This window comes from Jaculus jaculus, chromosome 19 (assembly GCF_020740685.1).
Source record: "Jaculus jaculus isolate mJacJac1 chromosome 19, mJacJac1.mat.Y.cur, whole genome shotgun sequence".
Classification (NCBI taxonomy): domain Eukaryota; kingdom Metazoa; phylum Chordata; class Mammalia; order Rodentia; family Dipodidae; genus Jaculus; species Jaculus jaculus.
In genome coordinates, this window is record NC_059120.1 from 43,529,118 (window position 1) to 43,556,991 (window position 27,874).

Sequence of the window (27,874 nt, forward strand, 5' to 3'; positions counted from 1 at the left end):
CTCATACTGACTTAGAGAGAGTGTGACTATAAGAAGTATAGAGCCTGGTCCGAGCTGGAGAGGAATGAGGTCTTGGTTGGGCATCCAAGCCAGGGCTAAGAGTGGAATGTGGACTTGATGGACTAGGAGTTGAGCCTTGTGAGGTGATAAAAGCACAGGTAGCCCTGCCCTGACAAGAGACCCTCAAGGCTGAAACCCATCCAGTGAGGTCAACAGGGCCAGTCTGCACAGGATCATGGCTAGGTGCTGGTCCAACTGTCACCTGGCCTCCAGGCTCCAGAAACTGATTATTCCTTGCACTTTCCTCAGGGCCCATGCCAGCCCAGGTAACAGTGGCCTCTCAATAGATCCAATTCCTGGATCCCCAAGCACCAGGGCAATGTTAGACGAGGGGAGAGCTCTCCAGCATGTCCTAAGGAAGCCAAGGGTGGATCACAGGCTGAGATCTCACACGCCACAGGAAGCCCCACAGCAGAACGCAACGGTACCAGTGAGGCCTGACGCTCTGACCCAAGAGGCTAAGTTCCCCTACTGGTATTGCCTGATTCTTTCACTGGGTGGTGAGTTACCAGATGACAAGGAGCTTGGACCACCCTGGGTGCCAAGAGAGGTTTGTAAATAAAGCACAAGACACGGGGACTAGATGAATTCTTTTTTTTTTTTAATTTTTTTTTTGTTCATTATTTATTTATTTATTTGAGAGTGACAGACACAGAGAGAAAGACAGATAGAGGGAGAGAGAGAGAATGGGCGCACCAGGGATTCCAGCCTCTGCAAACGAACTCCAGACGTGTGCACCCCCTTGTGCATCTGGCTAACGTGGGACTTGGGGAACCGAGCCTCGAACCGGGGTCCTTAGGCTTCACAGGCAAGCGCTTAACCACTAAGCCATCTCTCCAGCCCCTAGATGAATTCTTGAATAGGGATAGTGGGAAGTCTTGCTCAGTTTTTTCATCTTCGCTGAGGGTAGCTGGGCATCTCTGGGGGTAGGATGGGGGAGGAAAGAAAGTGGAAGAAGACGAAAGTGAGCCCTCCGTGTCATGCCCATGTGGCGCTGAACTCTGCTCCCATCCTCTCTGACAGGCTGTGTCCTGTTCACACGCATCACCTGGGTACGCATGATCACGCGCTCACACGGGCAGCACGGGTGCTCACGGCACACGCACCAACCCACGGCCTTCCGCAAGCCCGGGGTGGAACTGCTGCCCGTCACAGAACAAGGCTCTTGAATCAGGGGTACCAGCAAGGAGGAAGCTGAGGAGCGGGGGTCTCTAGCCAAGCGCTGACGGCTGTCAACACAGGCATTTCCTTAAGTCCAGTTCAATGTTGGGTAGGTGGTGGCCTGTGAGGCCTCCCCACCTGACAGAGTCCAAAGACCGCAGGTGTGGCTGCCTCCACAGCCTGCTCACCAAGCAGCCATCTGATCACTAGAAGGGCCCTACCTGGGGCAACCGCCAAAGAAGCTGAGTGGCTGCCCCGCTGCCACGGCACCGGACCACCCGCTCAAATCCCAGCCTCCTTAGGGGATCAACCGGAGGCCACCTTGACTCCCAGGTAAGGATCAGGGCCTGGCCCAGCCACAGGCACATCCCAGGGTGAGTGGAGACGGCACCATGTCGTCCCAGAACTGGGCCAGCTACTTCCCCAGTTTCCCACAGGAGGATCACCCCTGGGGAGAAACTCAGGACCCAGCCACTGGCTGGGAGCCAGCCAGCAGAGCAAGGGTCTTGGGTCTTCCGTGCAGGTAGGTACTCCTTCCCTGCTCCACGCCCCTGCATTCGGGGAGCAAATGGAAGGACAGGGCTGCTGCCGCAGCTCCATGTCTCAAGGGGCCAGCCAGAGAAAACCCAGCTCCCCGGCCCTGAGGTCCAGGGTGGTGGGCAGCAGATGTTTAACCACTTCCAAGGCCTGCAGGGACCCATAGGGACCACTTTGTATTGGGGGATCGGGCCAGGCCAGGCTGAGTTTCTCTTTCATCTAGAAGCAGGAAGTGAGGACCACATTAGTGGGGGGAGGGGGCCAAGGTGCAGGCTTCCCTCCTCCCTCCTTGCCCTTTAAAGAGGAAAAAGGTTCTCCCAAACAAAGGAACAAAGATCCCGCTGCCTGTCCACATTCCTTTAATTATTTACTGACAATTAATTTTTTTCTGTCCCTGAGTCATCTTGCCAGCTCCCTGTCATTTTCCTAACAGTCCTAATATACGGGTGTGGGTGCTTTCTTAAACTTGGGTCAGGCTATTCCAGGGTGCTGTGCAACTCACACCACAATGGATATGTGGAGAGGCGCAAAACCAACCCCCAATTCAGGATACATGCAGGTCTGGCCCTGACCACACCCAATGCGTACGCATGCACCACACTGAATTCTAATCCATTTCAGTAGACTTGTGTCCTAGACTCCCCTCTGTGCCTCCCACTGCCTAGTGACAGGGGACATATTTCTAACCCAGACAGGTTGGACTCACTGTCTATTAAACAATCACTTGTGACCCCAGGCTTGTTGCCTTCCGAGTGTCAGAGAGCTGTCATCTGGCAAGTGGGGATAACGGTCCCCAGTTCCGGGGCTGGTTTTGAGGATTAACCCTGTTCCCAAAGGCGCAGCCCTTAGAACAGCACCCAACACTTAGCGCCAAGTAAGTACCCGTGGATGGTGGTGATGACTAAATGAGGTGGGGTCCAGGAGAGGCTGGAAGCAGGCTCAGGGTGCTAACTGTCAGGGTAGCTGGGACTGCTGCTGTTGTCGGAGAGGAATGATCAAGGCTGAAATGGACATTTTGGAGGTATTCTTGGCATCAGGAATCAAGGAGGGCTTCACCATGGAGGTGACTGGTGAACTGGATTTAAATGGTTCTGGTGGGGAGGGGGTTGAGGAAAGGATTCAGAAGACAGAGCGGCAGAAGTGTTGGTCAGACCTTCAGATGAGAACAAGTCAAGAGCAAGTCCCACACAGTTCTCCTTCCCTCCCTCTCTCTCTCTCTCTCTCTCTCTCTCTCTCTCTCTCTCTCTCACACACACAGACATACCTCTTTTAACCTTTTAAGAAAGATTCCATCTTAACAGGTAATAGTAGCTTCTTCCTGTATATATAATTAAAATAGGGCTGTCCTATGAAGAAGCAGTTCACAGGCTGGAGGGATGGATTATTTGTTAAAGTGCTTTTCAGCAAAGCCAAAGGACCCAAGTTCAGTTCCCCAGTACCCATGTAAAACCTCATGCAGCTGGAGTTTGATTGCAGTGGCTAGCAGCCCTGGTGCGTTCTCTCTCTCTCTCTCTTCCTCTTTCTCTCTCAAATAAAAATAAAAAATTTTTTTTAAAAAGTAGTTTACTCATCTGGCATCTTTTTTTGTTGTTGTTGTTGTTGTTGTTTTGTTTTTTTGAGGTAGGGTCTCACTCTAGCCCAGGCTGACCTGGAATTCACTAAGGAGTCTCAGGGTGGCCTCGAATTCACAGCGATCCCCCTACCTCTGCCTCCCAAGTGCTGGGATTAAAGGCGGGCACCACCACGCCCGGTTCATCTGGCATCTTTTACATCCAGGCCCAGAGTAGGATCTGGTTCAGCTACAATGTGAACTTCTAGGCCTTTACTCACTCACCCAGGGCCAACTGCTCCTGAGGGAGGGCGTTAGTTACAGGTGGCTCTGGAGAGACAACCCTGGAGCCAACGACTTGGTTGGATCTGGTCCCAGAGGCCCCGGGGCCAGAGCAATAGCAACTGGGGCTGGAATTCCTCTCCCCTGTTCTAATGGCTGTCTCCAGGTCCCCGGGGTTCTAGGGAGCAGTCCTCAAGCAACGTCAACATGTCGCGGCCCAGCAGCAGAGCCATTTACTGTAAGCCTCCTCCTTCCCCTTCCTAGTTTAGCCCCCCACTGGGCTGAGCTCCCTGAACCTCCACCCTCTTGCCCCTCTGCCCAAGCCTCACCTGGTTCCTCTGCCATCTCTCTGCCCTGGCTTTGTCCCTGCAGTACACCGGAAGGAGTATTCCCAGAGCCTGACCTCAGAGCACCCGCTCCTGCTGCACAGGGTGGAGGTAAGCCAAGAGGGCCTATGCGCGCAGCGTTAGCTAAACACAGGCATCCGACCTGTGCCTACCTTGGAAGCAACAGCCCAATCTAGCCAAGTTCTGTGGGTTCAAATCCAACAAGCCTGAGGCCGGAGCATCTGCTAAAAGAAGGGGAGGAGGGGAGAGTGGCCATGAGCTAGCAGAACAGGCCAAGCTAGAGGTGGGGTAGAGGGAGGGTCATCCGGTCCCTAGAATAGAAAAGAGTAGCCTAAGGACCAGCCAAGTAGGCTCTCATGCAACCCCACTTGTTTCCCAAAGCAGCACCTGCCACCGCCAGGGAGATGCTCAAGACTGTGCTTGGCAGGAGGAAGGTGTGAGGGGCTGTAGCCTGCGGGGCGTGAGCCAGCCGGTGTCACTGAGGGGACGGGAGAGTCTGCGCCTGGGCTCCCAGGCCAGACTGAGCCCCTGGAACGAAGTGGACAGCCCAGGTGGATGGCTGGCCCTTTGAGATGCGGTCACCCAAAAGGCTATTAACAGGGCAGGGAAAGCAAAGTGCAAACTTCAAGGGTGTGGTCAGCAGAGCATGTTGGGCTCTGGACACGGTAGGGCGTACAGCATGTGCAGCAGAAACCTCCCACCCTGGCAGCCTCGGGTGTCGGGGGACAAGTGGGATACCCACAGGGCGGTGCACACGGGGCTCCGCAGCCAGGAGTCCTTAGCTTCGTGGCTGAGCAGAGCTGGGAACCAGCTTGGCTGAGGCCCAGCAGGCAAGAACAAGAGGACTCATGTTTAGGACGATGGGATTGAGGACGGGCTATCGGGCTGGCTGAGCCTTTGGCAATGGGAGCACAGGCAGAGGAACTTGGCACTGGCAAGGGTGCGGCTGGAGGAGCCAGGGGCTGGAGGCAGACTGCCTCTCCCAAACAGGAGACCGGCACGGGGTGGGACTGACTCAAGAAGGCAGCGTTTCTTGCTGTGAGAAAGGGGTCTTAGGGGAGGCTGGCTAAGGTCACAGCCTACCAAACGATGGGACCACAAGCAGGCGAAGGCTTGAGGGAAGGATGAGAAGAATCAGGAGGAGGTACGCTTGGTCTTGAGAGCCCCGTGGCTCTAGGTCGGCAGAGGTGGAAGAGGAATCTGGATGTGGGGAACAGTATGAGCAAAGGCAGGCAAGTGGACGTGAGGGTCAGTGAGGTGGGAGAGCGGGCTTGGTAGGTAAGAAAGTTTTCAATGCATCAGAAGAAATTAGGAACAGATCTGAAGGCCTTATAGCCCACCCAGAGGACTGTGCATAAGTTTTGTTGGGTGACTGTGCCCACATCCATCACCTTGTGATGGTCCCCGCTCCTTTAAAAAAATTTATTTATTTATTTATTTAAGAGAGGGAAAGAGAGAGAATGGGCACACCAAGGCTTGCAGAAACTGCAAACAAACTCCAGATACATGTGCCACCTTGTGCATCTGGCTTACCTGGGTACTGGGGAATCGAACTGAGGTCCTTTGGCTTTGCAAGCAAGTGCCTTAACCATTAAATCATCTCTCTAGCACCCTCCTTTTTTTGGTGGAATTCTCATGAAACCCCTGAGTCCCAGACCTAAAATTCCATTCCGGGGGCTGGAGAGATGGCCTAGCGGTTAAGCCCTTGCCTATGAAGCATAAGGACCCTGGTTCGAGGCTCGATTCCCCAGGACCCACGTTAGCCAGATGCACAAGGGGGTGCAAGTGTCTGGAGTTCGTTTGCAGTGACTGGAAGCCCTGGCATGCCCATTCTCTCCCTCTCTCTCTCTTTTTCTCTCTCTCTTTCTCTCTCTCTCCCTGTGCCTCTTTCTCTCTCTGTTGCTCTCAAATAAATAAAAAAATTTTTAAAATTCCCATCCAGAACCTGACTTTCTACTGGCATTTATATGGTACAGTTGGGGGCCCGCAACTCGAATATGGGGGGGGGGGGGTCAGGGAGCTCTGCTATGCCCCAGCCTACCGCTAGGAACACTGGGACCCCTCTCTAAACCTTCTCCCAGTCTGGCCTTCTCTCCCCTTAGCACCTGATGACATGTAAACTAGGAACGCCCAGAGTCCGGGAGCCCAAGGATGCCTTGCAGAAGCTTCAGGAGATGGAGGCCCAGGGACGAGTGTGGAGCCAGGACCTGATCCTACAGCTCAGAGATGGCTGGCTCCAGCTGCTGGACATCGAGACCAAGGTGAGCACCTTCAGGCAAACCAGCCAAGTGCCCTAGCTAACCCAGGCTGTGGAAGGGCCAGCACCAGACCCTCCACTTGCCTCTCCACACCCCCCCCCAACATGTCTAATACACATCAAAGCCCAAGGAGAGATGGGACCGAAGCAGAAGAGTCAGGGTACATACTCTAGCCGCAGGCCACCAGGGGGCAGAGGCAACCCTGTCCAGGAACCAAAGCTGACCGTCTCATCTGATCTCTCTACCTGGTCCAGGAGGAGCTGGACGCTTACCGCTTGGACAACATTAAGGCCATGGATGTGGCGCTCAACACCTGCTCTTACAACTCCATCTTGTCCATCACAGTGCAGGAGTCTGGCCTGCCAGGCATTAGCACTTTGCTTTTCCAGTGCCAGGAAGTGGGGGTGAGTGTCAGGGGTAGAATTTGGTGATGAACACACACACACACACACACACACACACACACACACACACCCCTACTATTCCTAACTGCTGCTTCCTCCAGGCGGAACGGCTAAGGGCCAGTCTACAGAAGGCCTTGGAGGAGGAACTAGAACAGAGGTATGCAGCCTTCACCCAGCCATCTGCAGAGCCTCCCTGCTAGGCCTTTAAGGGCCAGTCCTTGGCACCACATCTGGGTAACTCATGAGTCTGAGCCCAGTACACCAGGGCCTATAACGAAGAAAGGGCCAGACCAGATGCGAACATGGGGAAGGGGTTGGGAGCAGTAAAGACCAACCACAGAGACAGATATGGAAGCAGAAAGTCCCAGAGACCAGGCAGATGGCAGAGTGGAGTCAGGAGAAGCCCAGATGGAGACCAAGGAGCGCAAGTGGGTCTCCGAGAGAGGAGGAGGCACTCATGGGTAGTAGGCCAGAAAGGTGGGCAGTCTGTGTCCCAACAACTTTATCGATAGCATGGCTTTCATTGTATCCTCAGCCGACCTCGATTTGGAGGTCTTCATTCAAGCCAGGACAGATGGAAGGGGCCTCCTTTAGAAAGACCACTTCCTATACAGCAGGCAGCCCCTCTGGAGCAAGGGCCCACTCCAGAACAGCGCTACCACACGACCTCAGAGCACAGTAAGTTTGGGGCACATGGGCAGGTTTGGATTTAAAACAAAACAAAAAAGCTCTGCACTTAGGATCTCACCTTTCCCTTGCAGGCGTCCCACCGTCCCCACGGTCCCTTACACACTTTGCCAGTACCCGAGAGCCCAGCGCTTTCACTCTGCCTCCTCCAAGGCCAAGGCGGGACCCATCTCCTGAGGACCCAGAGAGGGATGAGGTAACCACAGATGGTCTCGGGCTTGCTGAAGTTTTCTGGACTTGGGGAAAACGGGAACACTCCTCCCCAGGAATCCAGGGTCCTGGGGTGAAGAGAGAGGCTTGGTCAGGTTCTAGGCTAGGACCGAGGTGGACGCTTGTGAAGGTAGGGCAGCAGGGGGCAAGGCTGGCAGATCTTTGGTGGGTGTGTAACTGTCGACTCAAGACCACGGGTTGTTTGGGGCCCAGGAAATGCTGAACCATGCCCTCAGAGACATCGAGCTGTTCGCAGGAAAGCTGAAGGAGACCCAGGCGAAAGGCAGCCATACGAAGAAGAAGAGGAAGCTTGGGAAGAAAAGCAAGAGCAAGGCTCACAGCAGTGAGTGCTGAGGGCCAGGGAGGGAGGAGTAGGCACGTCCTGGATGATTGGTGACCCTTGTCTTGGCTCCTTCTCCCGAAGGGATAGCACAGGCTGAGTACATTGACTGCTTCCAGAAGATCAAGTTCAGCTTCAACCTCCTGGTCTGTAGTTCTTGCCTGCCCCAGCCCCTTGTCTCCCCCAGCCCTCTCTGCTCCCTTCTTTCTCTTCTCCAGCTCTCCCCATGTTGGGACTTTTAGAGAGTACAAGCCTCCAAGCCAAGGCACAAAACGCTTATAGGGTATCAGGGCCCCGGTAAAGACAATGCGGAGTAAAGGGCAGTGACTGATATTGTCCCGTGTCTCCAGGGGAAGCTGGCTGTCAGACTGCAGGAAACAAGTGCTCCTGAGTTTGTGCACATCATCTTTCAAATCCTGGAATTCGTGAGTGGCAAAGGGGGCCCCCCCGGCTAAAGGCAAGAAGGATCAGGGCAAGTAAAGGAGACTAAGGAGGGCTGGGGGAAGAGAGAGCTGCGGGATCTCTGTCTCCCAGGCAACATCTCCTCTTCGGCAGCAAGACACCATCCCTGGTGTGCATAACACCCCAGATGACTCGATGGGGTGGTGATGGGGCCAAATAAGCCAGGGATCCGAGGGGGACGGCAGGAGGCAGCAAAGTGGATCTGAGAACTTGGGAACCTTTCCCACCACTGTCCAGCCCAGATGTGCCACTGACTTCCATTTCCACCCTCCCCCAGATCCTGTCGCAGTGCCCTGAGGCTGGCCTGGCAGCCCAGGTGATCTCGCCCCTCCTCACGCCCAAAGCCATCCACCTGCTTCAGTCCTGTCTAAGCCCACCTGAAAGTGACCTCTGGAAGTCCCTGGGTATGGCCTGGACCACCAGCCAGTGAGTGAAGGCGAGGGGAGTTGGGGTCCAAAGCAGGACATGAGACATGCCGTCACAAACTAGAAACATGTTTGGATAAATCATGGGACTCTACATAGAGTGGCAGAATAGTATCAAAGTGGCAAGGGGACCACACGAGAAAAGGGGCGCGTATATGTGCTCCGGTAGGGGCCTCTGACCTTGCTTCTCCAAGCACAGTTTGCTCTACTCCATTGTAGCGCGGGGGTGGCTTGGGCCTTGGAAAACTGCTACACGGGATGGTGAAAGGAAAAGTAGTTAGAAGGCAAAACCAAATGGTAGAGTTAAAAGGGAAACCCAAAGAGAGTAGTGGATATTAGAAAGACAGAGAACTCGACGGGGAAATAAGCCAGTTTTTTCTTTTTCACTTAAAAAAAAACTTTTAAAGGCATGTGCCACCATGCCTGGCTTATTTTTTTTTATTTTCATACAGAGAAAGAGAGAGAAGGAAAATTGGCATGCCAGAACTTCTCACTGCCACAAAAGAACTGCATGTGCCACTTTGGGCATCTGGCTTCATGTGGGTAGTGGGGAATTGAACTCAGATTGTTAGTCTTTGCAGGCCGGTGTCTTAACCACTGAGCCATCTCTCCAACCCCATAGGCCAGTTTTTTTCTAGTGGGTTATTCTGTTGTTTTGTTGCCTCATGAATTCTTTTTAGTTCAGTCCCTTTGAAAAGAGTTTTTATCCAGTTTGTTTAAAGACAAGAATTAGTGTAATACAACCTACGCATTATGGCGGAAGAATAGACACCACATGAAAATGGCCATTTTAAATGCATGATTCAGTCGTAGTAAGTGTCAGAAAAGCGAGTGGGAAAGGGGAAGGAAGACTCCACTCAACAGCAGAGACAGGCTTTATTCAGGAATGCCTGAGAAGGGCCCTGACCAGGTATGGTCAGAAGCAACTACCTTATAGACTAAGGGACCCGTACGTGGTGGTGGCGAGTGATCATGGAAATTTCTTGGTTGCAGAGCAGTCCACCTTGCCTCAGGACTTGGGCCACTATAGTTCAGTGATAACGGGGATGGGTGATAATCGTCATAAATAAATAAATATGACAATTGGGAAGGGTGGCTGGGTCACTCTTGGGAAACAGAGAGGTACAATGAACTGTCAGTCCAAGTCCAAAGATGGAGTCATTCTGGTTCTAACATTCCCAGGTCTATCATTGTATAGAAAGCCAGAAAAAAAAAAAAAAAAAGAAGCTGGGCATGGTGGTGCACGCCTTTAATCCCAACACTCAGGAGGCAGAGGTTGGAGGATCCCCATGAGTTCAAGGCCACTCTGAGACTACATAGTGAATTCTAGGTCAGCCTCAGCTACAGTGAGACCCTACCTCAAAAAAACAAAAAGAAAAGAAAAAAGTAAAAAAGAAAGAAAGACAGAAAGCCAAGAAGGATTGTTATAGCGGCTGGCTCTGGTCCCATGGCTCTGAATTGTTTGTACCCCACGTGGTCTATTTTATGTGCGCTCTTGCTTTAATCACTAAAAAGAAGTAATTTATAAATTCTAGACCTCTCATGACAGTGTTGAGTTGTCCAGAATGGCAGAGACCAGCCTCAGAGGCTGGCTCCCACAAGTATTCTGGGCTCCCACCGTCTATAGTGAGAGCTCTGGCTTACTGCGTAGCATGAGCAAGAGAGGAAGCCGGCTCTTCAAGGGACCCGAGCAAGATGGCTCAAGTATTTTGTGCTTCAAAATCCAGCCTCACTTCAACATTAGAAAAACGGACCAACAGGAACTGGGGGGACGGCTCAGAGGGCCAGAGCACTTGCGACACAATCCCTAGCACCCGTGTGAAATGCTGGATGTGGCCGTGCAGATCTTTGACTGGAGAAGCCACTGGGGATCACTGATCAGCTACTCTGACTGGAAAAGGTGCAGCGCCCAGCTCAGTTGTTCCATCTAGAGGAAACAACGTAGAGAACAGACATACTAGACTTCTCCTCTTCTCTGGCCTCCACATGTGTGCACACACACGTGTATATACTACACACTTGCCACACACAGATAGTACAAAAAAAAAAGAATCAGCACATGTATTTTTTTCAAAAATACCCACAAAGATGCAAAACAATTCTAGTATATATTATTTGATAAATAATAAGTCAGATATGACCTTACATGGTTTCTAGGTTCTTAAAATAACTAGAAATGAATGGATTACTGAGAAACAGAAAATATGTACATATATTTTTTTAAATCCCCCAATGAATTAAATTTCTGGCAAATCATATTTAGGTGACTTGATTTTAGACCCAAAGCTATAAGTCTCACTAGATGCTGTGGTCATCCAGGATGGAGAACAGTTGAATGAGGCTGCTGGATTTGGTGATCAGGATATGATTAGGATTTTCTTCCCCCAGTACTGGGCCCACACCTGAGACCTAGAGCATGCTAGGCAACTGTTGCCCCACTGAGCTGCATTCCAGACCTGCTTATCAGGATTTTCAATGGACTAGCTTCAGTATGGCAGCGGGAGGTAGAAATGAGAGGTGAGGGAGGTGCAGGCATAAAGCACATTCCCGGGACACTTTGTAAAGTAGAAGATAGCGGGGTGAGGTGGCGCACGCCTCTAATCCCAGCACTCAGGAGGCAGAGGTAGGAGAATTGCTGTGAGTTTGCGACCAGCCTGAGACTCCACAGTGAATTCCAGGTCAGCCTGAACTAGAGCGAGACCCTACCTTGCAAAACAAAAACAAAACAACAACAACAAAAAAAAGTAAATAGAATAGGACCACAATTTAAGAGGAGTTGTTACTGGATCAACAGAAGACCTAAGCATGTTTTCAGGGCAAAAAGAAAGCATCAATGAAGATTTGGAAGAGGGAAGAGTTTATTTTTTTCCGAGTCAGTAAATATGAATTAGCTTCTACTGCCTGTGTGCCAGCCATACATCTACGGAGACAGCACTCAAAAGCCCAACGTGCCGGGCATGGTGGCGCACGCCTTTAATCCCAGCACTGAAGAGGCAGAGGTAGGAGGATCACCAAGAGTTTGAGGCCAGCCTGAGACTACATAGTGAATTCCAGGTCAGCCTGAGCTAGAGCAATGAGACCCTACCTCAAAAAGAAAACAAGCAAACAAACAAAAAAGTCCAACATAGTAAGAAACAAGAACTTACATGGATCGTGTATAATACTGTGATATGAGCATTAACCCAAGGGCTTACCAACTACAGAAGGAATATTTGCCTCTGCCCCAGTGAGGTAGGGAGAGAAACTTCCCCAAAGAGATAAGTAGTCAGACACTCACTGATGAGCAGGTAGAGGAGAACCAAGCAGAGAATTGCCCCGTGCCATGGGCAGCTGTGAAACTGAGAGGCAAGTACTTGCCCATCTCGACGTCAACCAAACAATTGCGCTGTGAGGTATCTCATAGGATGGAGTTCCACATGCTATTTAGCCAGTAAGACTTGCTCTTGGCACACTGAGACAAGTCAGGAGAATGCTGCATGAGTGCAGGCCTATAATCCTGGTTGTTTTGGAGGCTGAAGCAGGAAGGCTGCAAGTTCAAGGCAGACCACAGCTATAGAGTGAATTCAAGGCCAGCCTGGGTAACTTAGTGAAACCCTGTCTCAGAAATGTTTAAAAAGCAGTGGAGGGCTGGAGAGATAACTTAGCGGTTAAGGCACTGGCCTGCAAAGCCTAAGAACTCATGTTCAAATCTCCAAGTCCCACATATGCAGACGCAGTGACACAAGGGTGCAGTGTCGCATATGCACACAAGGGGACGCATGCATCTGGAGTTTGTTCACAGCAGGCTGAAGGTCCTGGCGCACCCATTCTCTCTCTCTCTCAAAATAATAATAATAAGAAGAAGAAAGTGGTGGAGGCTAATCTACATAAGATTCTAGGTCTTCCAGTCCTCACAGCACTTTAGTTCTAAACCCCAGTGAGGGATGAATCAGGTTCCACTGTGTACCCAGGGAGGTGATACAACTGTACTTTGGAGATAGAGGTGCAGCTGGACCCCCAGATATCCGTACCATGGGACTTTTACATGCTCAATGGCTTGCTCCTTTCTGAATGTCTCTCAGCCTTTCATTGTGCACAGGTGCCATGGCCTCATTAGCTAGAAGATCACTGACGGTAGGCCTTCTCAGCTTCTCCCTCTCCACATCCTAAGGCCTGATACACAGGGACCATGGACTCAGCTGTTTTACTCCCCTCCCCAGGGCTGACTGGACAGGCAATGAACCACCACCCTATCAACCCACATTCTATGATGGCTGGCAGCTTCCAGAGGCCTCTTCCCTGGTAAGAGATGCTTAGCCCCCAGCCTTATGCAAAGCCCTGCACTCCAACTCCAGCTCACTAATGCATGACAATAAGTGGTGGGTGGTGTTATATGGTCCCATGGTGGGGTGGCGGGGAGAGACAGAAATGGGACAGGAGGCAGCTGTGCTGGTCCGTGGTGTTCTGACAGCGCGCTCCTCTGCCACCACGGTCGCTGCCTCATGCTCTTACTCTGTTCCTGCTTCTTACAGGAACCCTTAAGACTCCAAGATTCTGTTTCTCTCCGGTATGTCATGAGCTTAGTGGGGACTGCACGGTCATGGGGAGGGAGGGATGGTCACAGCCCTTGGACCGATGGCGCTCTGCGTCTCAGAGACCCTCTGTGCGCTCCTAGACAGGCACAGATATGTTGTTGCTTCTTTATTTCATCTTGGGTGAAAAACAAAAAACATCTTGGGAGAAAGGTTCCTACCCCTTTCTCTCATAATGCTACCCACGCATGCTTCTGCATTTCCACGGCTCAGGTACAAAGTATGCAGGGTGGTGCTCAGGTATGGAAACTTCCACTGCTGGAAATGTGTTCAGCGATCACTGGTATTTCAGACCTCTCCTGTCTGCAGAAACTCCTACTCCAAGCCCCACCTAACGCTGCTACCATCAAACTCCATGGAAACCTTAAAGTCACCACCAAACTACAGCTAAGAGCTATCTAGGATTCTTGGGGCTTAGACAGGGCCACAGTTCTTGAGGCCCATTCTCCAGCTATCCTGACTCTCTCTCTCTCTCTCTCTCTCTCTCTTTCTCCCTCTCTCTCTCTCTCTCTCTCTCTCTCTCTCTCTCTCTCTCTCTCTCTCTCTCTCTCTCCAGAGGTTCTAGGGTAAGGAACAGCTTACATTTTGCTCAGGAGGAGCCATACAACCATAGCCCTCAGCCTGGGGACTCTAACCTCCAGCCCTCTAGCCCCAGACCTTCCAAGCCAGTCCTGAAAATGCAAGTCCTGTACGAGTTCGAAGCAAGGAACCCGCAGGAATTGACTGTGGTCCAGGGAGAGGTGCTGGAGGTGAGGCCTGTGCCTGATGCTAGAAAAGAAAGTGGTTGGCAGGAGCTACAGGTAGCCTGGAGTTGGGTGGTGTGGACGTGGCACCAGGGAGGGTGGCCCAGAGAAGGAGAAGGAAAGTGGAAATGAGCAGGGATGGACTAAGCTTTCTGTGGGGGAAGGGGGCAAAGATGGGAGATTGGCAGCTGGGTAAAGGCTCCAGCGACTGACATGGTGACTCTTGGCAGGTTTTAGACCAGAGCAAGAGGTGGTGGCTGGTGAAGAATGAGGCAGGACAGAATGGCTACATTCCCAGCAACATCCTGGAGCCCCTGCAGGCAGGAGGCCAGAGCCAGGCATCTCTTAGGGTATGTACTACCCAGCCTAGGGTACCCTGAAGCCCTAAGTCCTAAGTCCGAGGTGGTGGCAGGGACGATTGGATAACAAGTGGGAGGACGTATTCCTGGTTCAGTTCAAAATGCATCATTGCATGCTTACTGGGTGCTAAGTTCAGAAAACCAGAGGAAGAGATAAGTGACTTGATGGGATCCCAGAGGAGGGACCCAATATGGGAAGTTACACATGGTTGTGAGATGGGATAACCTCTGACCTCTTGCACTTGTTCATTTTAGGCTCCAATGCTTCGACTCAGCTCAAAGCCTGAAGAGGTCAGGGCCTGGCTGCAGGCAGAGAACTTCTCCACAATGTGAGTGCCCAGTCCTGTAGGATGGTGGGGGGAGCCTTGTAAAGGGCTCAGGTGAGATCCACGGATCCCCCCCACACACACAGAGACACAGAACATACAACCTGACCTCTATGACACCAGACACCACCATCCTAGGTTGTCTATGCTGAATAAAAGAGGACAGAAGAGGGGAATTTGTTTGCGCCTAGGTAGGGTAGCAAGTGGGGAGACCCCGTGTGGTGAAGGAGCATGAGTCAGAGTAATGATCTCATGAAGAACCTGAGCTGCCACCTCAACCGCTCCCTTCCAGAACATTCTCTTCCAGATCACTTCATCCTCAAACCTAGGAGTGCTAGAATTGGCTAAGGCCAAACCAATTGGCTTGTTTCTGTATTTTCAGATGCCTAATTCCGTGAATGCAATTATAATTCCAACCTTTCCTCTCTACTGAAATACTAAGGCTGAGCATCCTTCCACCCCACCTCTGGTGGGTTCTGCTATTTCTGTTCACAGCACGGTGAGGACCCTCGGGTCTCTGATGGGGAGTCAGCTCCTTCGCATGAGACCTGGGGAGCTGCAGATGCTGTGTCCACAGGAGGCTTCACGGATCCAGGCCAGGCTGGAGGCTGTCCGAAGGATGCTGGGGGTGAGGAAACCATGGGGTCCAAACTCCTATTGAGAGGCTATGGGCCTTCTGGGGTAAGAAAGGCAGTGTGGGGTTAATAAGCCATGGGTGGGTCTGAGCATGAAAGGCGCTGTGCATAGGAGAGTCCCCTAGTGGCTTAGCTTCATCCACGTGTGCCTTTAAGTTCCAAGGAACTTGGCATGAGCTCCCTCACTTGGAACCAGCCCATCTAAATCATTTTCTTTCTTCAGATGAGTCCTTAGGTGTCACCTCAGACACCTCCAAGTCCAAGTACAGCTCACAAGCAAGATGGAACATGTGGTACCTCTTAGAGACCTGAGAATTCCTCTTCCAGCTCCCCAGTTTGTGGTAAACCACACACCCCAGCTTATACACAGCAAAGAGGAAAAACAGGTCCAGATGTTGAGGTGAATGGCAGCCTTCTTGCTGGGGTAGAAGCTCTCCCCAGTTGCTATTTATTTTAGCCCTTCCTTAAGCCTGGTCCACTTTAACCACCGAGCCATCTCCTCAGCCCAAGCCTGGCACACTTACTCCCAGGCTTGCCAGCAGTCTGTTCAGTCCCTCTCCTCCCCAATAAAAAGCATCTTCAAGCCTGTCGTATGCCTTTCTTGCGGTTTCTTCTGGGCCTGATGGGGCCCAAAGGCAGAGGGCAGAAAGAGCTAGAACACTGCCTATGACACAGCAACCACCCTGCTAACATTACAGGCCACACTGTTGGGAAGGGAGTTCCTAGTGCAACGTGGAATTGGGGAACAGAACAGCTTTGGAGAACTAGAATCCAAGCTCTCCCTACTTTCTTTCTAAACAAACTCCTAAATGAGGGTCTGCTCTTGCCTCTATCATGAGTCCATTGTAGTCCAAGTCACCCAGCACAACGGAGGGCGTTGTATGTCACAGCAGCAGCGAGAGCCCAGATGAGTGCGGTAGGCTTCAATCAGCACATGGGCTGGTGATTTAGGGAGCAGGAACAAGCAAGTCAGGAGCACCAGGCTCTACCTGGGAGCTTCTTTCAATGTGTCTTTGGTCCCCTTGCTGTTTTCGTGAGTCAACTTGAGTCCCCTCCACTGTCTCTGAAGTGACAGAGTGAAAGGAACATTGTATGGGAAGGTTAAGGTGCCCAGGTCAGCGGTGTGGACTCCCGTAATCATTCCACTTTCTGGGTCTCTGTTCTCAGCTTAAGTAAAGACTTTGGGGTAAGCCGGGCGTGGTGGCACACGCCTTTGATCCCAGCACTCGGAAGGCAGAAGTAGGAGGATCGCCATGAGTTTGAGGCCACCCTGAGACGACATAGAGAGTTTCAGGTCAGCTTGGCCTGAGTGAGAAGTAGCCTGCTTCCCTTTCAAAACTCATGAACTCCTGCCTCACATAAAAGGAGCTATACTTTTGTGGATAAGCTACAGGTAAGATTTGATCCTTATGGATTCAATGACCCAAACATTGGCTCCAGCTGAGTAACCTATTTTTAAATCGCCTATGTCATTCTCTTTATTTCCTGACCTCAGAAAATCATCTTTTGTAGCTAGTAACAGGGTAAGAAAGCAAAAGGTTCCCTCCCAAGAGCAAAAAAAAAAAAAAGTTAGACTCTTATAATAAGTCTTGTTTGTCAAGGGCAAATTTAACTGGAAAAGCTGATGTTTTAGACTGGAAAGAGATACTATGCTATCAACCCTCTGTCACTCAGAGCTGAAAAGGCCCTAGAAGCAGGGAACCCTTACAAAGACCGTTATCCATTCCAGTGTTTCCCAAACGCCACAGAAAAGACTTGTGATTAGGTGAGGGGCCATCACCAGAGGCTTAATTAGCAAGTCAAGGATTAAACAGACCTTAGTCTAAACCTAGAGGAACTTGAGCAATTCACCCATCCTCTCATTTCTTTTTTCTTTTTAAATTTTGGTTTTTAACTATTTTTTTTAATTTATTAAGAGAGACAGAGAGGGCTGGAGAGATGGCTTAGCGGTTAAGCGCTTGCCTGTGAAGCCAAAGGACCCTAGTTCAAGGCTCAATTCCCCAGGACCCACGTTAGCCAGATGCACAAGGGGGCGCATGCGTCTGGAGTTCATTTGCAGTGGCTAGAAGCCCTGGTGCGCCCACTCTCCTCTCTCTCTCTGCCTCTTTCTCTCTCTGTCTGTCACTCTCAAATAAATAAAAATAAACAAAAAAAGAAAATAAAAATTTAAAAATTTAAAAAAAAGAGAGAGAGAGAGACAGAGAGAAGCAAAGGGAAGGAGAGAATGAGCACGCCAGGGCCTCCAGCAGCTGCAAACAAACTCCAGATGCATGTGTCACCTTGTGCATCTGGCTTATGAGAGTCCTGGGGAATCAAACCTAGGCCTTTTGGTTTTGCAGGCAAGTGCTTTAACCACTAAGCCATCTCTCCAGCCCCTTCATCTCCTTTTCCTATGCAATGGGTGTAATTCCTACTTCACAAAGTTGTTAAGCTTAGATTAGCATAAGTAGTGAAACTACCATCTAGTTTGTTGTTGACAGAGATCTAAGTCCCATACTTCAAGTGGATTTGGCTTTGTGTTTTCATGAGAGGAGGAACTCAGCATTATAAAATCCCTCTTTTGGCGCTCTTTGCTTTTTTAGCAAAATGTCCGTTTAAAAGTCCCAAGTTGGGCTGGAGAGATGGCTTAGCAGTTAAGACATTTGCCTGCAAAGCCAAAGGACTCAGGTTCAATTCCTCAGTATCCACGTAAGCCAGATGCACAAGGTGGTACATGCGTCTGGAGTTCATTTGCAGCAGCTGGAGGCCCTGGCATGCTCACTCGCTCGCTCACACACTCTCTCTCTCTGTCAAATAAATAAATAATATATATGTATATTTTAAAGTCCCAAGTTTATTGGTGTCAGGGCTAACCTCTTCTGGAGACAGTCTCTAGCCCTAACAAACCAGCTGTCCCTCTGGTTCACCTGAGCAGGAAGACAGCCCACCTTCACTAAAAGGTTATAAATCTTCCTTTGCAAGGGAGGGCAGGCTCTCTGATTACTTGGGAACTTCCAGCTGTGGGTGAGTTTTTCCCTCAACGGGGCCTGGACTGGCTCAGCCTAGACCCTAGCCGAGAGGGCCTCTAACCTTGCTCTCCACATTGGTTCTTTAATCCCTCCAGCTCTCCACATGGCAGAAGCTCCTTGAATTCCTTCCTCTTTCTTTCCACACTTTTTTCTAAGTCCTCCACATGAGATCTGCAGCCACATGGATGCTTTTCCTTGGCTCTGTACTTCCCTCAATAAATGTAATAATTTAATAATTAAAAAATAAAATAAGAAGTTGCAAGTTTAAGCTGGGTATGGTGATGCACACCTTTAACCCCAGCACTCAGGAAGCAGAGGTAAGAGGATCACTATGAGTTCAAGACTATCCTGAGACTACATAGTGAATTCCAGGTCAGCCTGAGCCAGAGTGAGACCCTACCTCAAAAAACAAACAAAAAGTCACAAGTTTTGGGCCGGGTGTGGTGGCGCACACCTTTAATCCCAGCATTTGGAGGCAGAGGTAGGAGGATTGCTGTGAGTTCAAGGCCACCCTGAGACTCCATAGTGAATTCAGGTCAGCCTGGGCTAGAGTGAGACCCTACCTCGAAAACCCAAAAGAAAAAAAGGTCGCAAGTTTAAAAAAAGGAGGGAGTGGAGAGATGGCTTAGTGGTTAAGGCATTTGCCTGCAAAGCCTAGAGACCCAGGTTCGATTCTGCAGTACCTACATAAGCCAGATGCACAAGGTGGTGTTTGCATGTGGAGTTTGTTTGCAGTGGCTACAGACCTTGGAAATGCCCATTCTCTTTATCTCTCTTTCTCCCTCTGCCTTCCTGCCTCTCTCAAATAAAACATCTTTTTTAAAAGTCTCAAGTTTTACTGGGGAGATGGCTCAGTGGGTCAACTGCTTGAGTCCCTGAGTTTTGATCCCCAGGACCCACTGGGCGTAGCAGTCTGTATGTGCAGTCACAGAGCTGGGAAGGCAAAGTCATGAAGACCCGTGGGGCATGCCGAATTGGTGAGCTCCAGGTTCTGTGAGAGGCCCTGTCTCAAAATAAGGTGGAAAGTGAGTGAGGAAGACACATGATGTCGACCTCTGACCTCCACATGCACACGTGCACTCCCACACAAAGTTCCAGACGTGGGGGCCGCACGCCTTTAATCCCAGAACTCGGGAGGCAGAGGTAGGAGGATCGCCATGAGTTCGAGGCCACCCTGAGACTCCATAGTGAATTCCAGGTCAGCCTGAGCTAAAGGAAAAAAAAAAAAAAAGTCCCAAGTTTACTTCAGTTTAACCCAATGAGCAAGTGTGATTTCCCACAGCCAGGCTAGAGGAGTAGGGTTAGGAGCCTAGGGGGGGTTGGGCTGTGGCGGCCTGGCAGAGCAGCTCTGGACTCCCATCCCCCACACCTCCACAGTCAGCTCACACATCCTGTCTTGGGTCTAGTACTGCCCATTGGTCAGTCTCATGGTCCCAGACCTAAGGTGCCTTCTATAGAGATCTCTTGCTCTACCAAGGGCCCCATGATGCCTCCATTGCTGCATCCAACTGATAATTCCCAGGCTTTATCCTACATGACCTATCAGCCACATTTGATGTACTCACTCACTTAATCCTTTAAATGTCTTCCCTTGGTTCCCAGCGTGCCTGGGTTTCTTCGCATCACACCAGCCACTCTTTCAGACTCCTTTGCAGGTCCCCATCCCGACTTTGAACTGTTGTATCACAATGCTCCGAACCTGCCAACCTCATCTCTTGTCCACTGCTCTCATTCCCACGGTGGTCTTTACCTCCTCTCCTGGTTGAGAATGCTGTCTGTGTAGTCTCCCTGTGTTGGCAGCCTCCTTCTGCCCCAAATTCTCTCCTGTTTCCCTGCACCTATGGATCTCACAGGACAGTGACTTGACCCTGGAGACCGCTTCAGGTCTTTGCTGACAAAATCTGAGGACCACATTTTTTTAGAATTACAAATGCACTTCCTGCTGGGGTGGGAGGGGTCTTCCATTTTCCCCCATCCTGACTCCCTATTGTTCTTTGCTCTTTCTTTCTATAATGTGTGTGCTATTCTCACAGTATATATTTGCTATTTTACACTTATTTCTACTGCTTTCCATTCGTATGTAAGTTTCACCAGGGCAGGAACTCTTGCCTGTTGTTCAGTTCTAGGTCCCTAGCATCTAAAACAGTGCCTAACCATAGTAGGCATGCTAATAAATGCTGATGAATACATGAATGGATGGGTGGATGAATGGGCAAATGAAAAATGATGTCTTCCCTCTTCCAACCCAGTCTCAACAGAGAAGCTGGGTTGGTATCCTCTAAAAGGACTCTGGAAATATCAGTCACCTCAGCAGGGCATCCAGATCTGTACTGTCCACAGAATAATCATGAGTCACCAGAGGCTACTGAGCAATGGATGTGACTAACTTTATTGAGAAATGGTCTGAGTGTAAGGTGTATTCAGTTTTGAAGAACTGCCCCCAAATTATAGAAAATACCTCAATGTTTTGATACTGATCACACGCTGAAATTGTATTTATTTATTTATTTATTTTTTGCCCAGGCTGACCTGGAAGTCACTCTGTAGTCCCAAGTTGGCTTCAAACTCACAGCAATCCTCCTGCCTCTGCCTCCCAAGAGCTGGGATTAAAGGCATGCTTGGTTAATTTCAGTATATTTGATAATAATACGTATTACTGCTGCCCACCAGCTTCTTTTTACTAGACACAAAACATTTAAGAGCACACATGGTTTGCATTACATTTTAAATCGCATGCATGGTTGCATTAATTTCTGTTGGTTAGCATGATGCAGGCACTCCCATGGACCAGAGAGGAAACATCCAAACTGGCGGTCAAGACCCCGTGTAAACCGGGCGTGGTGGCGCACGCCTTTAATCCCAGCACTCGGGAGGCAGAGGTAGGAGGATCGCCATGAGTTCGAGGCCACCCTGAGACTCCATAGTGAATTCCAGGTCAGCCTGAGCTCGAGTGAAAACTTACCTCGAAAAACAAACAAACAACAACAACAAAAAAAAGGCCCTCTGTAACCTGCACCACGTACTTTCCCTTTCCCGCTCTCCCTGCACCCCATCACAACCTCATACAACAATCTAACTCAACAATATGTGGCACACACATATGTCTCACCTTTCCAATGTCAGTTCCACCCTTTCCTGCATGGGATGCCCTCTGAGGCAGTCCAACGTCCGTGGCTTAGCCTACCTCAGTGGCATTGCTGAATGCCCCCTCCTCCCTGCAAGCTCTCAGAATCACGTGTACCTTAGCCAGAAGACAATGTCTCCCTCCAAAGTACTTAAGGAACTTAAGGTTTCATATCCTGGATCACTCCCTACCTCACAGCGGCCTGGGTTTTAAGTCATTTATGAGGTCTCTTACATGCCATCATGCTCCGCTTGCCAGCCCTTTGCAACGTGCCAACACTGAAGCCAAGGACGGCAGACGCTTCCCTGGTGGTCAGAGTCCACGGCCCCTCGCTATAGTTCCCAAAAGCAGTAAATATGTCAGGAATCCCACGCTCCCACTCTCGGGGTAACTAAGGACCCTTACCGCTTCCTTATTAACCAAGGGCAGTTCGCGGATCCCTCGGGAGGAGGCCGCAGGGAGCCTTGCGCATGCGCGTGGCAGGGGGTGGGCGGGGTCGGCGGTCACGTTGGCCACGCCCACCGCGTCCAGTATAAAGCCCGCGAGGGCGCGTTCGCAGTCTCCCCCGCCTGTCCCGGACGACGACGGCTCGCTCGCCGGCGGTTGCACCATGTCGTCCACCTCGACTATGGTCCTGGGTTACTGGGACATCCGGGGGGTGAGTGCCTCCTGCTCCATGGCCCTCGCACGGCGCGAAGCGGAGGAGGCCCGGGGTCTGCCGTGAGCGGCGGCTGGGCGAGGACAGCCGTCCTTTGCGCGGTGACCGGCGTCAGCTCCCCGGGGTCGCTGGCTCCCGGGCCGGCCGAGGGACGCTCAACGACAGCCCCAGCTGGATGCTGGGCTCAGCCTCGCCGCCCCCACCCCCACCCCCACCCCCAACGGGGGGCTTTGGTGGGCGGGGATTGGGGCGCTGAGAGCCGCGCAGGCGCTGACCCCGGACTGTCCTCCCCCACCCCCACTCCCAGCTGGCCCACGCCATCCGCATGCTCCTGGAGTTCACGGATACATCCTATGAGGAGAAACGATACACATGCGGGGAAGGTAACTTCTCAGTGGGAGCCCGTGTCGTCGGCGTTCCTTACCCCCCCCACCCCCAGGCCAAACTGTCTTGTGCCCAGAGGGTAGCACCCACACCCACGTTGAGCGGGACATCTGCACCGGTTGCTTGGGGGTTCTGCTGTGTCCTGTGGGAGGAAAGATCCATCCTTTACTTGGCCCCGGCGGCCCAAGCCCATCTTAGTCCTTAACCAAGTAGGCTGCAGAGACTAACGGATTAAGTTTTGGGGTGCTGGGAAAGTCATGTCTTTGGATCTTTCAGTCGAGCAAATTAGTAAGGAGTCTGGGACCCTCCTCTCTCTCTCTCTCTTACAGCTCCTGACTTCGATAGAAGCCAGTGGTTGGACGTGAAATTCAAGCTAGATCTGGATTTTCCTAATGTATGTGGCCTTAGCAGGGGGCAGAAGGGAAGGCCTTCAATAGCGTACTTTTTTTTTGGAGGGGGGGGCTTCTTTCCTTCCTACTTTGGGAAAATCTAAAATAGGGAATGTTCACATGGATGGAAAAGATAGGATTCAAAGGTCTTTGTACAGAAAGCGGGGAAGAGTTACATGTTTATCCCCACTAACCAATATCAAAAGCTAACATTTCCTTCTATCATGAAGTCAGGCAGTAAGAGGTATTGGTTACTAGCCAAGGCTGTTACTTTGTGTTACTCACACAAATCAGGTATTAAATGTATTACAGTTCCTTAAATGTTTCTTACACCCATCACTACTTTGAGACTATGGGAGTTATTACATTCAGTAGCTATTTAATGTCACTCCAAGCACACATGATGCTATTACGGTTTTGCTTTAAAATGTCCTGTAAATATATGTAATTTGCATTTAAAAATCTTATTCTGGTAAAGGCCCCTTGGGAGACACTTACGCAAGGATTTGAGAGCCCCTGTCTAGGATCAGGCATCTGATCAGACATCTCCCTTCTGATTATTTTTCTCTTCCTCCCAGCTATTGCTTGCTCTTGTTCCCTGCCTGGCAAACCTCCTCTTTCCCAGGAGAGGCAAGGAAACGAGGGAGAGCTAGGCTTTTCCTTCGACTTGTCCTTTTCCTTCCAGCTGCCCTACCTGATGGATGGGAAGAACAAGCTCACCCAGAGCAACGCCATCTTGCGCTACATCGCTCGCAAGCACGATATGTGTGAGTGGGTTAAAGCTGACGGGGGAGACCAGGCTCTGTGCCCACCTGCAGGGGGTGACCTCGGAAGTGATTTGTTGTCATGTGACCTGCAGGTGGTGAAACCGAAGAAGAAAAGATACGGGTAGACATCATGGAGAACCAAATAATGGATTTCCGCATGCAGCTGGCACGGATTTGCTACAACTCTGAACACGTAAGTTCCCTTCTCGGGCTTGGAGAAGCACTGAGGAGCCAAGGGTTGTGTCTACTCCTTTCTACTGTTGGTGCCTTCTCACCACCCCGAGCTGTAAGAATTTGAAACAGAGCTCATGTTTTGTCAAAGCCCTTCAGCCCACCTAGCCAGTCCCTAAGTAAAGACAGCAGGCTTCTGGAAAAGTGGCTCCTGCATCTGTCACTGGCCTGAGCCTTGATTAACCATGTAGATGACAACAGTTCTTTCTTTTTTTTTTTTTTTTAAGTATTTTTATTTGTTTGCAAGCACAGAGAATGAGAAAGAGGGGAAATGGGCACACAAGGGCCCCTTGCTACTGCAAATGAACTCCAGATGCACATGCCACTTGGTGTATCTGGCTTTACATGGGTACTGGGGAATCGAACCTAGATTGTCAAGCTTTCCTAGCAAGTGCTTTTAACCACTGAGCTGTTTCCCCAGCCCGGATAACAGCTATTCTTGGTCTTTTTCCTTCCCAGGAAAGCTTGAAGCCTCAGTACTTGGAACAGCTTCCTGGACAACTGAAGCAGTTCTCCTTGTTCCTGGGGAAATACTCATGGTTTGCAGGAGAAAAGGTAGGAAGAAGGGAAAGGGAGAGGACGCCTGTCTGTCTCTGCAGAAGATGCTCTTGAACTCCACAGTCCCAACCATCCCGCTCTTCTCGTCCTAGCTCACCTTTGTGGACTTTCTCACTTATGATGTCTTAGACCAGAACCGTATGTTTGAGCCCAAGTGCCTGGATGAGTTCCCAAATCTGAAGGATTTCATGTGCCGCTTCGAGGTGATGCCCCCTGCCCCTTTCTGTTACAGAAACATTCACCTGATCCCAGGACCCCAGGGGACTCCATGGTGATAAATGCTTGCCAAACACTCAAGTTTTGTCAAAAGGGATCAGTGGTTAAAAACCCCTGGGCCTTTAAGTCTTGAGAAGGGTCTGTCTGCTATCCTGAGACACCATCTGTGTAAAATGAGAAGGTGGAGGCAGATGGCATGTGAACATCGCTGCTTTGTTGTGGGTCTTTTGGGCGGAGCTAGAATTCTATTAAAGCTTGGTATGTTTTTTCTTTAGGCTTTGGAGAAAATAGCTTCATACATGCAGTCTGACCGCTTCTTCAAGATGCCCATCAATAACAAGATGGCCAAGTGGGGCAACAAGTGTATATGCTAAGCAAGAGACACGGACACTGCTTGCTTTCTTCCACTCTGTCCCCAGGGGCCTGAACTCTTACCTTCTCTGGTCTTTTTAATAAACAACACGATGTTAACTGGTCTCCAGGTGGATTTATTTTGGTGAAGACCAAAGGAGAGAGCTAGAGAGATGGCTTAACAGTTAAAGGCATTTGCTTGCAAAGCCTGATGGCCTGGGTTCAGTACCCATGTGAGGCCAGGATGCACAAAGTGGCACATGTGTCTGGAGTTTCTTTGCAGTGGCAAGAGGTCCTGGCTTGCCCATATACTCTCTCTCACCCTCCTCTCTCTTCTTCCCCCTCTCTCTGCTTGCAAATAAATAATAACTAAAATATTTTTTTAAAGATCAAAGGCTGGGCATGGTGGCACATGCCTTTAATCGCAGCCCTTGAGAGACGGAGGTAGGATCGCCATGAGTTCAAGGTCACCCTGAGGCTACATAGTGAATGCCAGGTCAGCCTGGGCTAGAGTGAAACCCTACCTCGAAAAACCAGAAGAAAAAAAAAAAAGAGAGAGTAAGGATATGTCCAGAATGACCAAGATGAAAGGTCATTGATAGCAGTATTGACAGTCCCTTAGTCCTCAGTTGAATTCAGGGGCTAGAAGTTCATCCCTAAGCTTTGAGAGTGAGTACTAGAAATGTAGATAATTGCACTTGGAGAGGGCAAGTGTTTTAGTTGGGCCTGGAGCCCCTAGGAAGACCTGGTAAACATAATAACTTAAAACTCTGGGCCTGGAGAAATGGCTTAGCTGTCAAGATATTTGCCTGTGATGCCTAAGGACTCAGGTTCAGTTTCCCCAGTACCCACATAAGCCAGATGCACAAGGTGGCGCATATGTCTAGAGGTTGTTTGCAGTGGCTGGAGGCCCTGGCGCTCCCATTTTCTCTTTCTGTCTCCCTCTCTCAAAATAAATACTAAAACAAAACAAGGGCTGGAGGGATGGCTTAGCAGTTAAGGTGCTAGCCTGCAAAGCTAAAGGACTCAGGTTCGATTCCCCAGGACTCATGTAGGCCAGATGCACAAGGTGGCACATGCTTCTGGAGTTTGCAGGGGCTGAAGACCCTGGTGCACCCGTTCTCCCTGTCCCTCTCCTCTCCTCTCTTTCCTCTCTCTCAAAGATAAAATTTTTTTTAAAAAATGAACAAGCAAAAACTCTAAAGCCAGTCACAACACCTAACTAACTACTCCTGACAAGGATGCTTAAAAGTGGCAATTAGGGCTGGGCGTGGCACACACCTTTAATCCCAGTACTCGGGAGGCAGAGGTAGAAGGATCGCTGTGAGTTTGAGGCCAGCCTGAGATTACATAGTGAGTTCCACGTCAGCCTGGGCCAGCACCCTATCTTGGTGGGGGTGGGGGGGACCTCTTTGCTGCTGATAAACTTCACAGAAGTTAGGCTTAGAAACGGACATATACTTAGGCATCTTGATTTTAGACCCAAAGATGTAAGTAGCACCAGATACTGTGGTCTTCCAGGATGGTAAACAGATGAATGAGGCCTCAGAGAATGACAACCACATTGCTGTCTCTTGTGGATCAGAAACCAAGGAAATCCATTGACCAGCATAAGGCCTAAATGACCTAAGGCCCACTGATACCTGGAAGGCTGTCTTAGGAAGACAGTACATATGCATGATGCTAAACTCATGTCTAATTGCCACTTTTTTTTTTCAAGGTAGGATTTCACTCTAGCTCAGGCTGACCTGGTACTCACTATGTAGTCTCAGGGTAGCCTTAAACTCATGGCGGTCCTCCTACCTCTGCCTCCCGAATGCTGGAGTTAAAGGCGTGCGCCACCACGTCCGGCCCTAATTGCCACTTTTAAGCATCCTTGTCAGCACTAGTTAGATATTCAGGCCGATGTCTTGTCTATTGACTATGGGGAGCCTTTGGCCAGAAGAGCTACAAAGCTGAAAAAAAAAAAAAAAAAAGTTCTCTCTTATTTTTTTCAAGGTAGGGTCTCTAACCCAGGCTGACCTGGAATTCACTATGTAGTCTCATTGTGACCTCAAGCTCATGGCGATCATCCTACCTTTGCCTCCTGAGAGCTGGGATTAAAGTCATGTGCCACCATACCCAGCTGAAAAATGGTTCTCTTTGACATGAATTTCCAGAGTGAGAAACTGGTATGTCCTAGGAAAAGCATTAAGGATTTAAGTGAGGACAGAGAAATTAAGGACTCCTCTGGGACTAGATAATACAACCAAAAATCATAAAGGGAATGTGGTATTTATTGTATATCTAGATCACTATGTGTGTAGCAAAGAATTCTATAACTTATTTTTATTTTTTAATTTTTATTAACATTTTCCATGATTATAAAATATATCCCATGGTAATTCCCTCCCTCCCCACCCCCACACTTTCCCATTTGAAATTCCATTCTCCATCATATTACCTCCCCATTACAATCATTGTAATTACATATATACAATATCAACCTATTAAGTATCCTCCTCCCTTCCTTTCTAACTTTTTCTTTTTTAAGTAGGGTTTCACCTAGCCCAGGCTGACCTGGAGCTCACTCTGTGGCCCCAGGCTGGTCTTGAGTTCACAGCAACCCTACCTCAGATTCTTGAGTGCTTGGGATTAAAGGTGTGTGTTACCACGCCTGACTTAACACCTGTTTATCTTCTCATGATTTCTATGGGTCAGAGTCTTGGGACTTTGCTGAGGACCCAGATCAGTTCTCAAGTAAAAGTTGTACTCAGTATGCAGGCCAGGGTCATGATCTCATCTCAGGGTTCAATTAGATGAGGATCTGCTTCCAAGTTCATGTGATAGAAT

The 27,874-nt window shown here is 50.1% G+C and overlaps 2 protein-coding genes across 2 annotated transcripts; both read left to right on the plus strand.

Annotated features, from left to right (window-relative positions):
* Positions 1–3,796: 3,796 nt before the first annotated feature.
* On the plus strand, positions 3,797–15,944 carry Eps8l3 (EPS8 like 3). The gene is made up of 18 exons (XM_045138440.1): positions 3,797–3,827; positions 3,962–4,026; positions 6,039–6,197; positions 6,449–6,598; positions 6,700–6,755; positions 7,134–7,276; positions 7,360–7,481; positions 7,709–7,838; positions 7,926–7,981; positions 8,186–8,260; positions 8,575–8,723; positions 12,922–13,003; positions 13,234–13,272; positions 13,935–14,042; positions 14,267–14,386; positions 14,651–14,724; positions 15,217–15,349; positions 15,580–15,944. Exons 1-18 carry the CDS (start codon positions 3,797–3,799, stop codon positions 15,589–15,591), a joined length of 1,704 nt encoding a protein of 567 aa, XP_044994375.1. The 3' UTR covers positions 15,592–15,944.
* A 6,067-nt stretch (positions 15,945–22,011) lies between these two features.
* On the plus strand, positions 22,012–25,162 carry Gstm3 (glutathione S-transferase mu 3). Its single transcript, XM_004659019.2, has 8 exons — positions 22,012–22,146; positions 22,454–22,529; positions 22,860–22,924; positions 23,605–23,686; positions 23,779–23,879; positions 24,377–24,472; positions 24,568–24,678; positions 24,967–25,162. The coding sequence occupies exons 1-8, from the start codon at positions 22,099–22,101 to the stop codon at positions 25,063–25,065; spliced, it is 678 nt and encodes a 225-aa protein (XP_004659076.1). The 5' UTR covers positions 22,012–22,098; the 3' UTR covers positions 25,066–25,162.
* The last annotated feature ends 2,712 nt before the right edge of the window (positions 25,163–27,874 follow it).

Bases quoted from the DNA above. Each gene is read 5' to 3' on its own strand.
- Eps8l3 (XM_045138440.1), top strand. From the start codon at position 3,797: ATGTCGCGGCCCAGCAGCAGAGCCATTTACT. The intron at 7,277-7,359 runs GTAAGTTTGGGG...TTTCCCTTGCAG, and splicing joins CCACACGACCTCAGAGCACA to GCGTCCCACCGTCCCCACGG. The intron at 7,482-7,708 runs GTAACCACAGAT...TTTGGGGCCCAG, and splicing joins AGGACCCAGAGAGGGATGAG to GAAATGCTGAACCATGCCCT.
- Gstm3 (XM_004659019.2), top strand. From the start codon at position 22,099: ATGTCGTCCACCTCGACTATGGTCCTGGGTTACTGGGACATCCGGGGG. The intron at 22,925-23,604 runs GTATGTGGCCTT...TTTTCCTTCCAG, and splicing joins TAGATCTGGATTTTCCTAAT to CTGCCCTACCTGATGGATGG. The intron at 24,473-24,567 runs GTAGGAAGAAGG...TTCTCGTCCTAG, and splicing joins CATGGTTTGCAGGAGAAAAG to CTCACCTTTGTGGACTTTCT.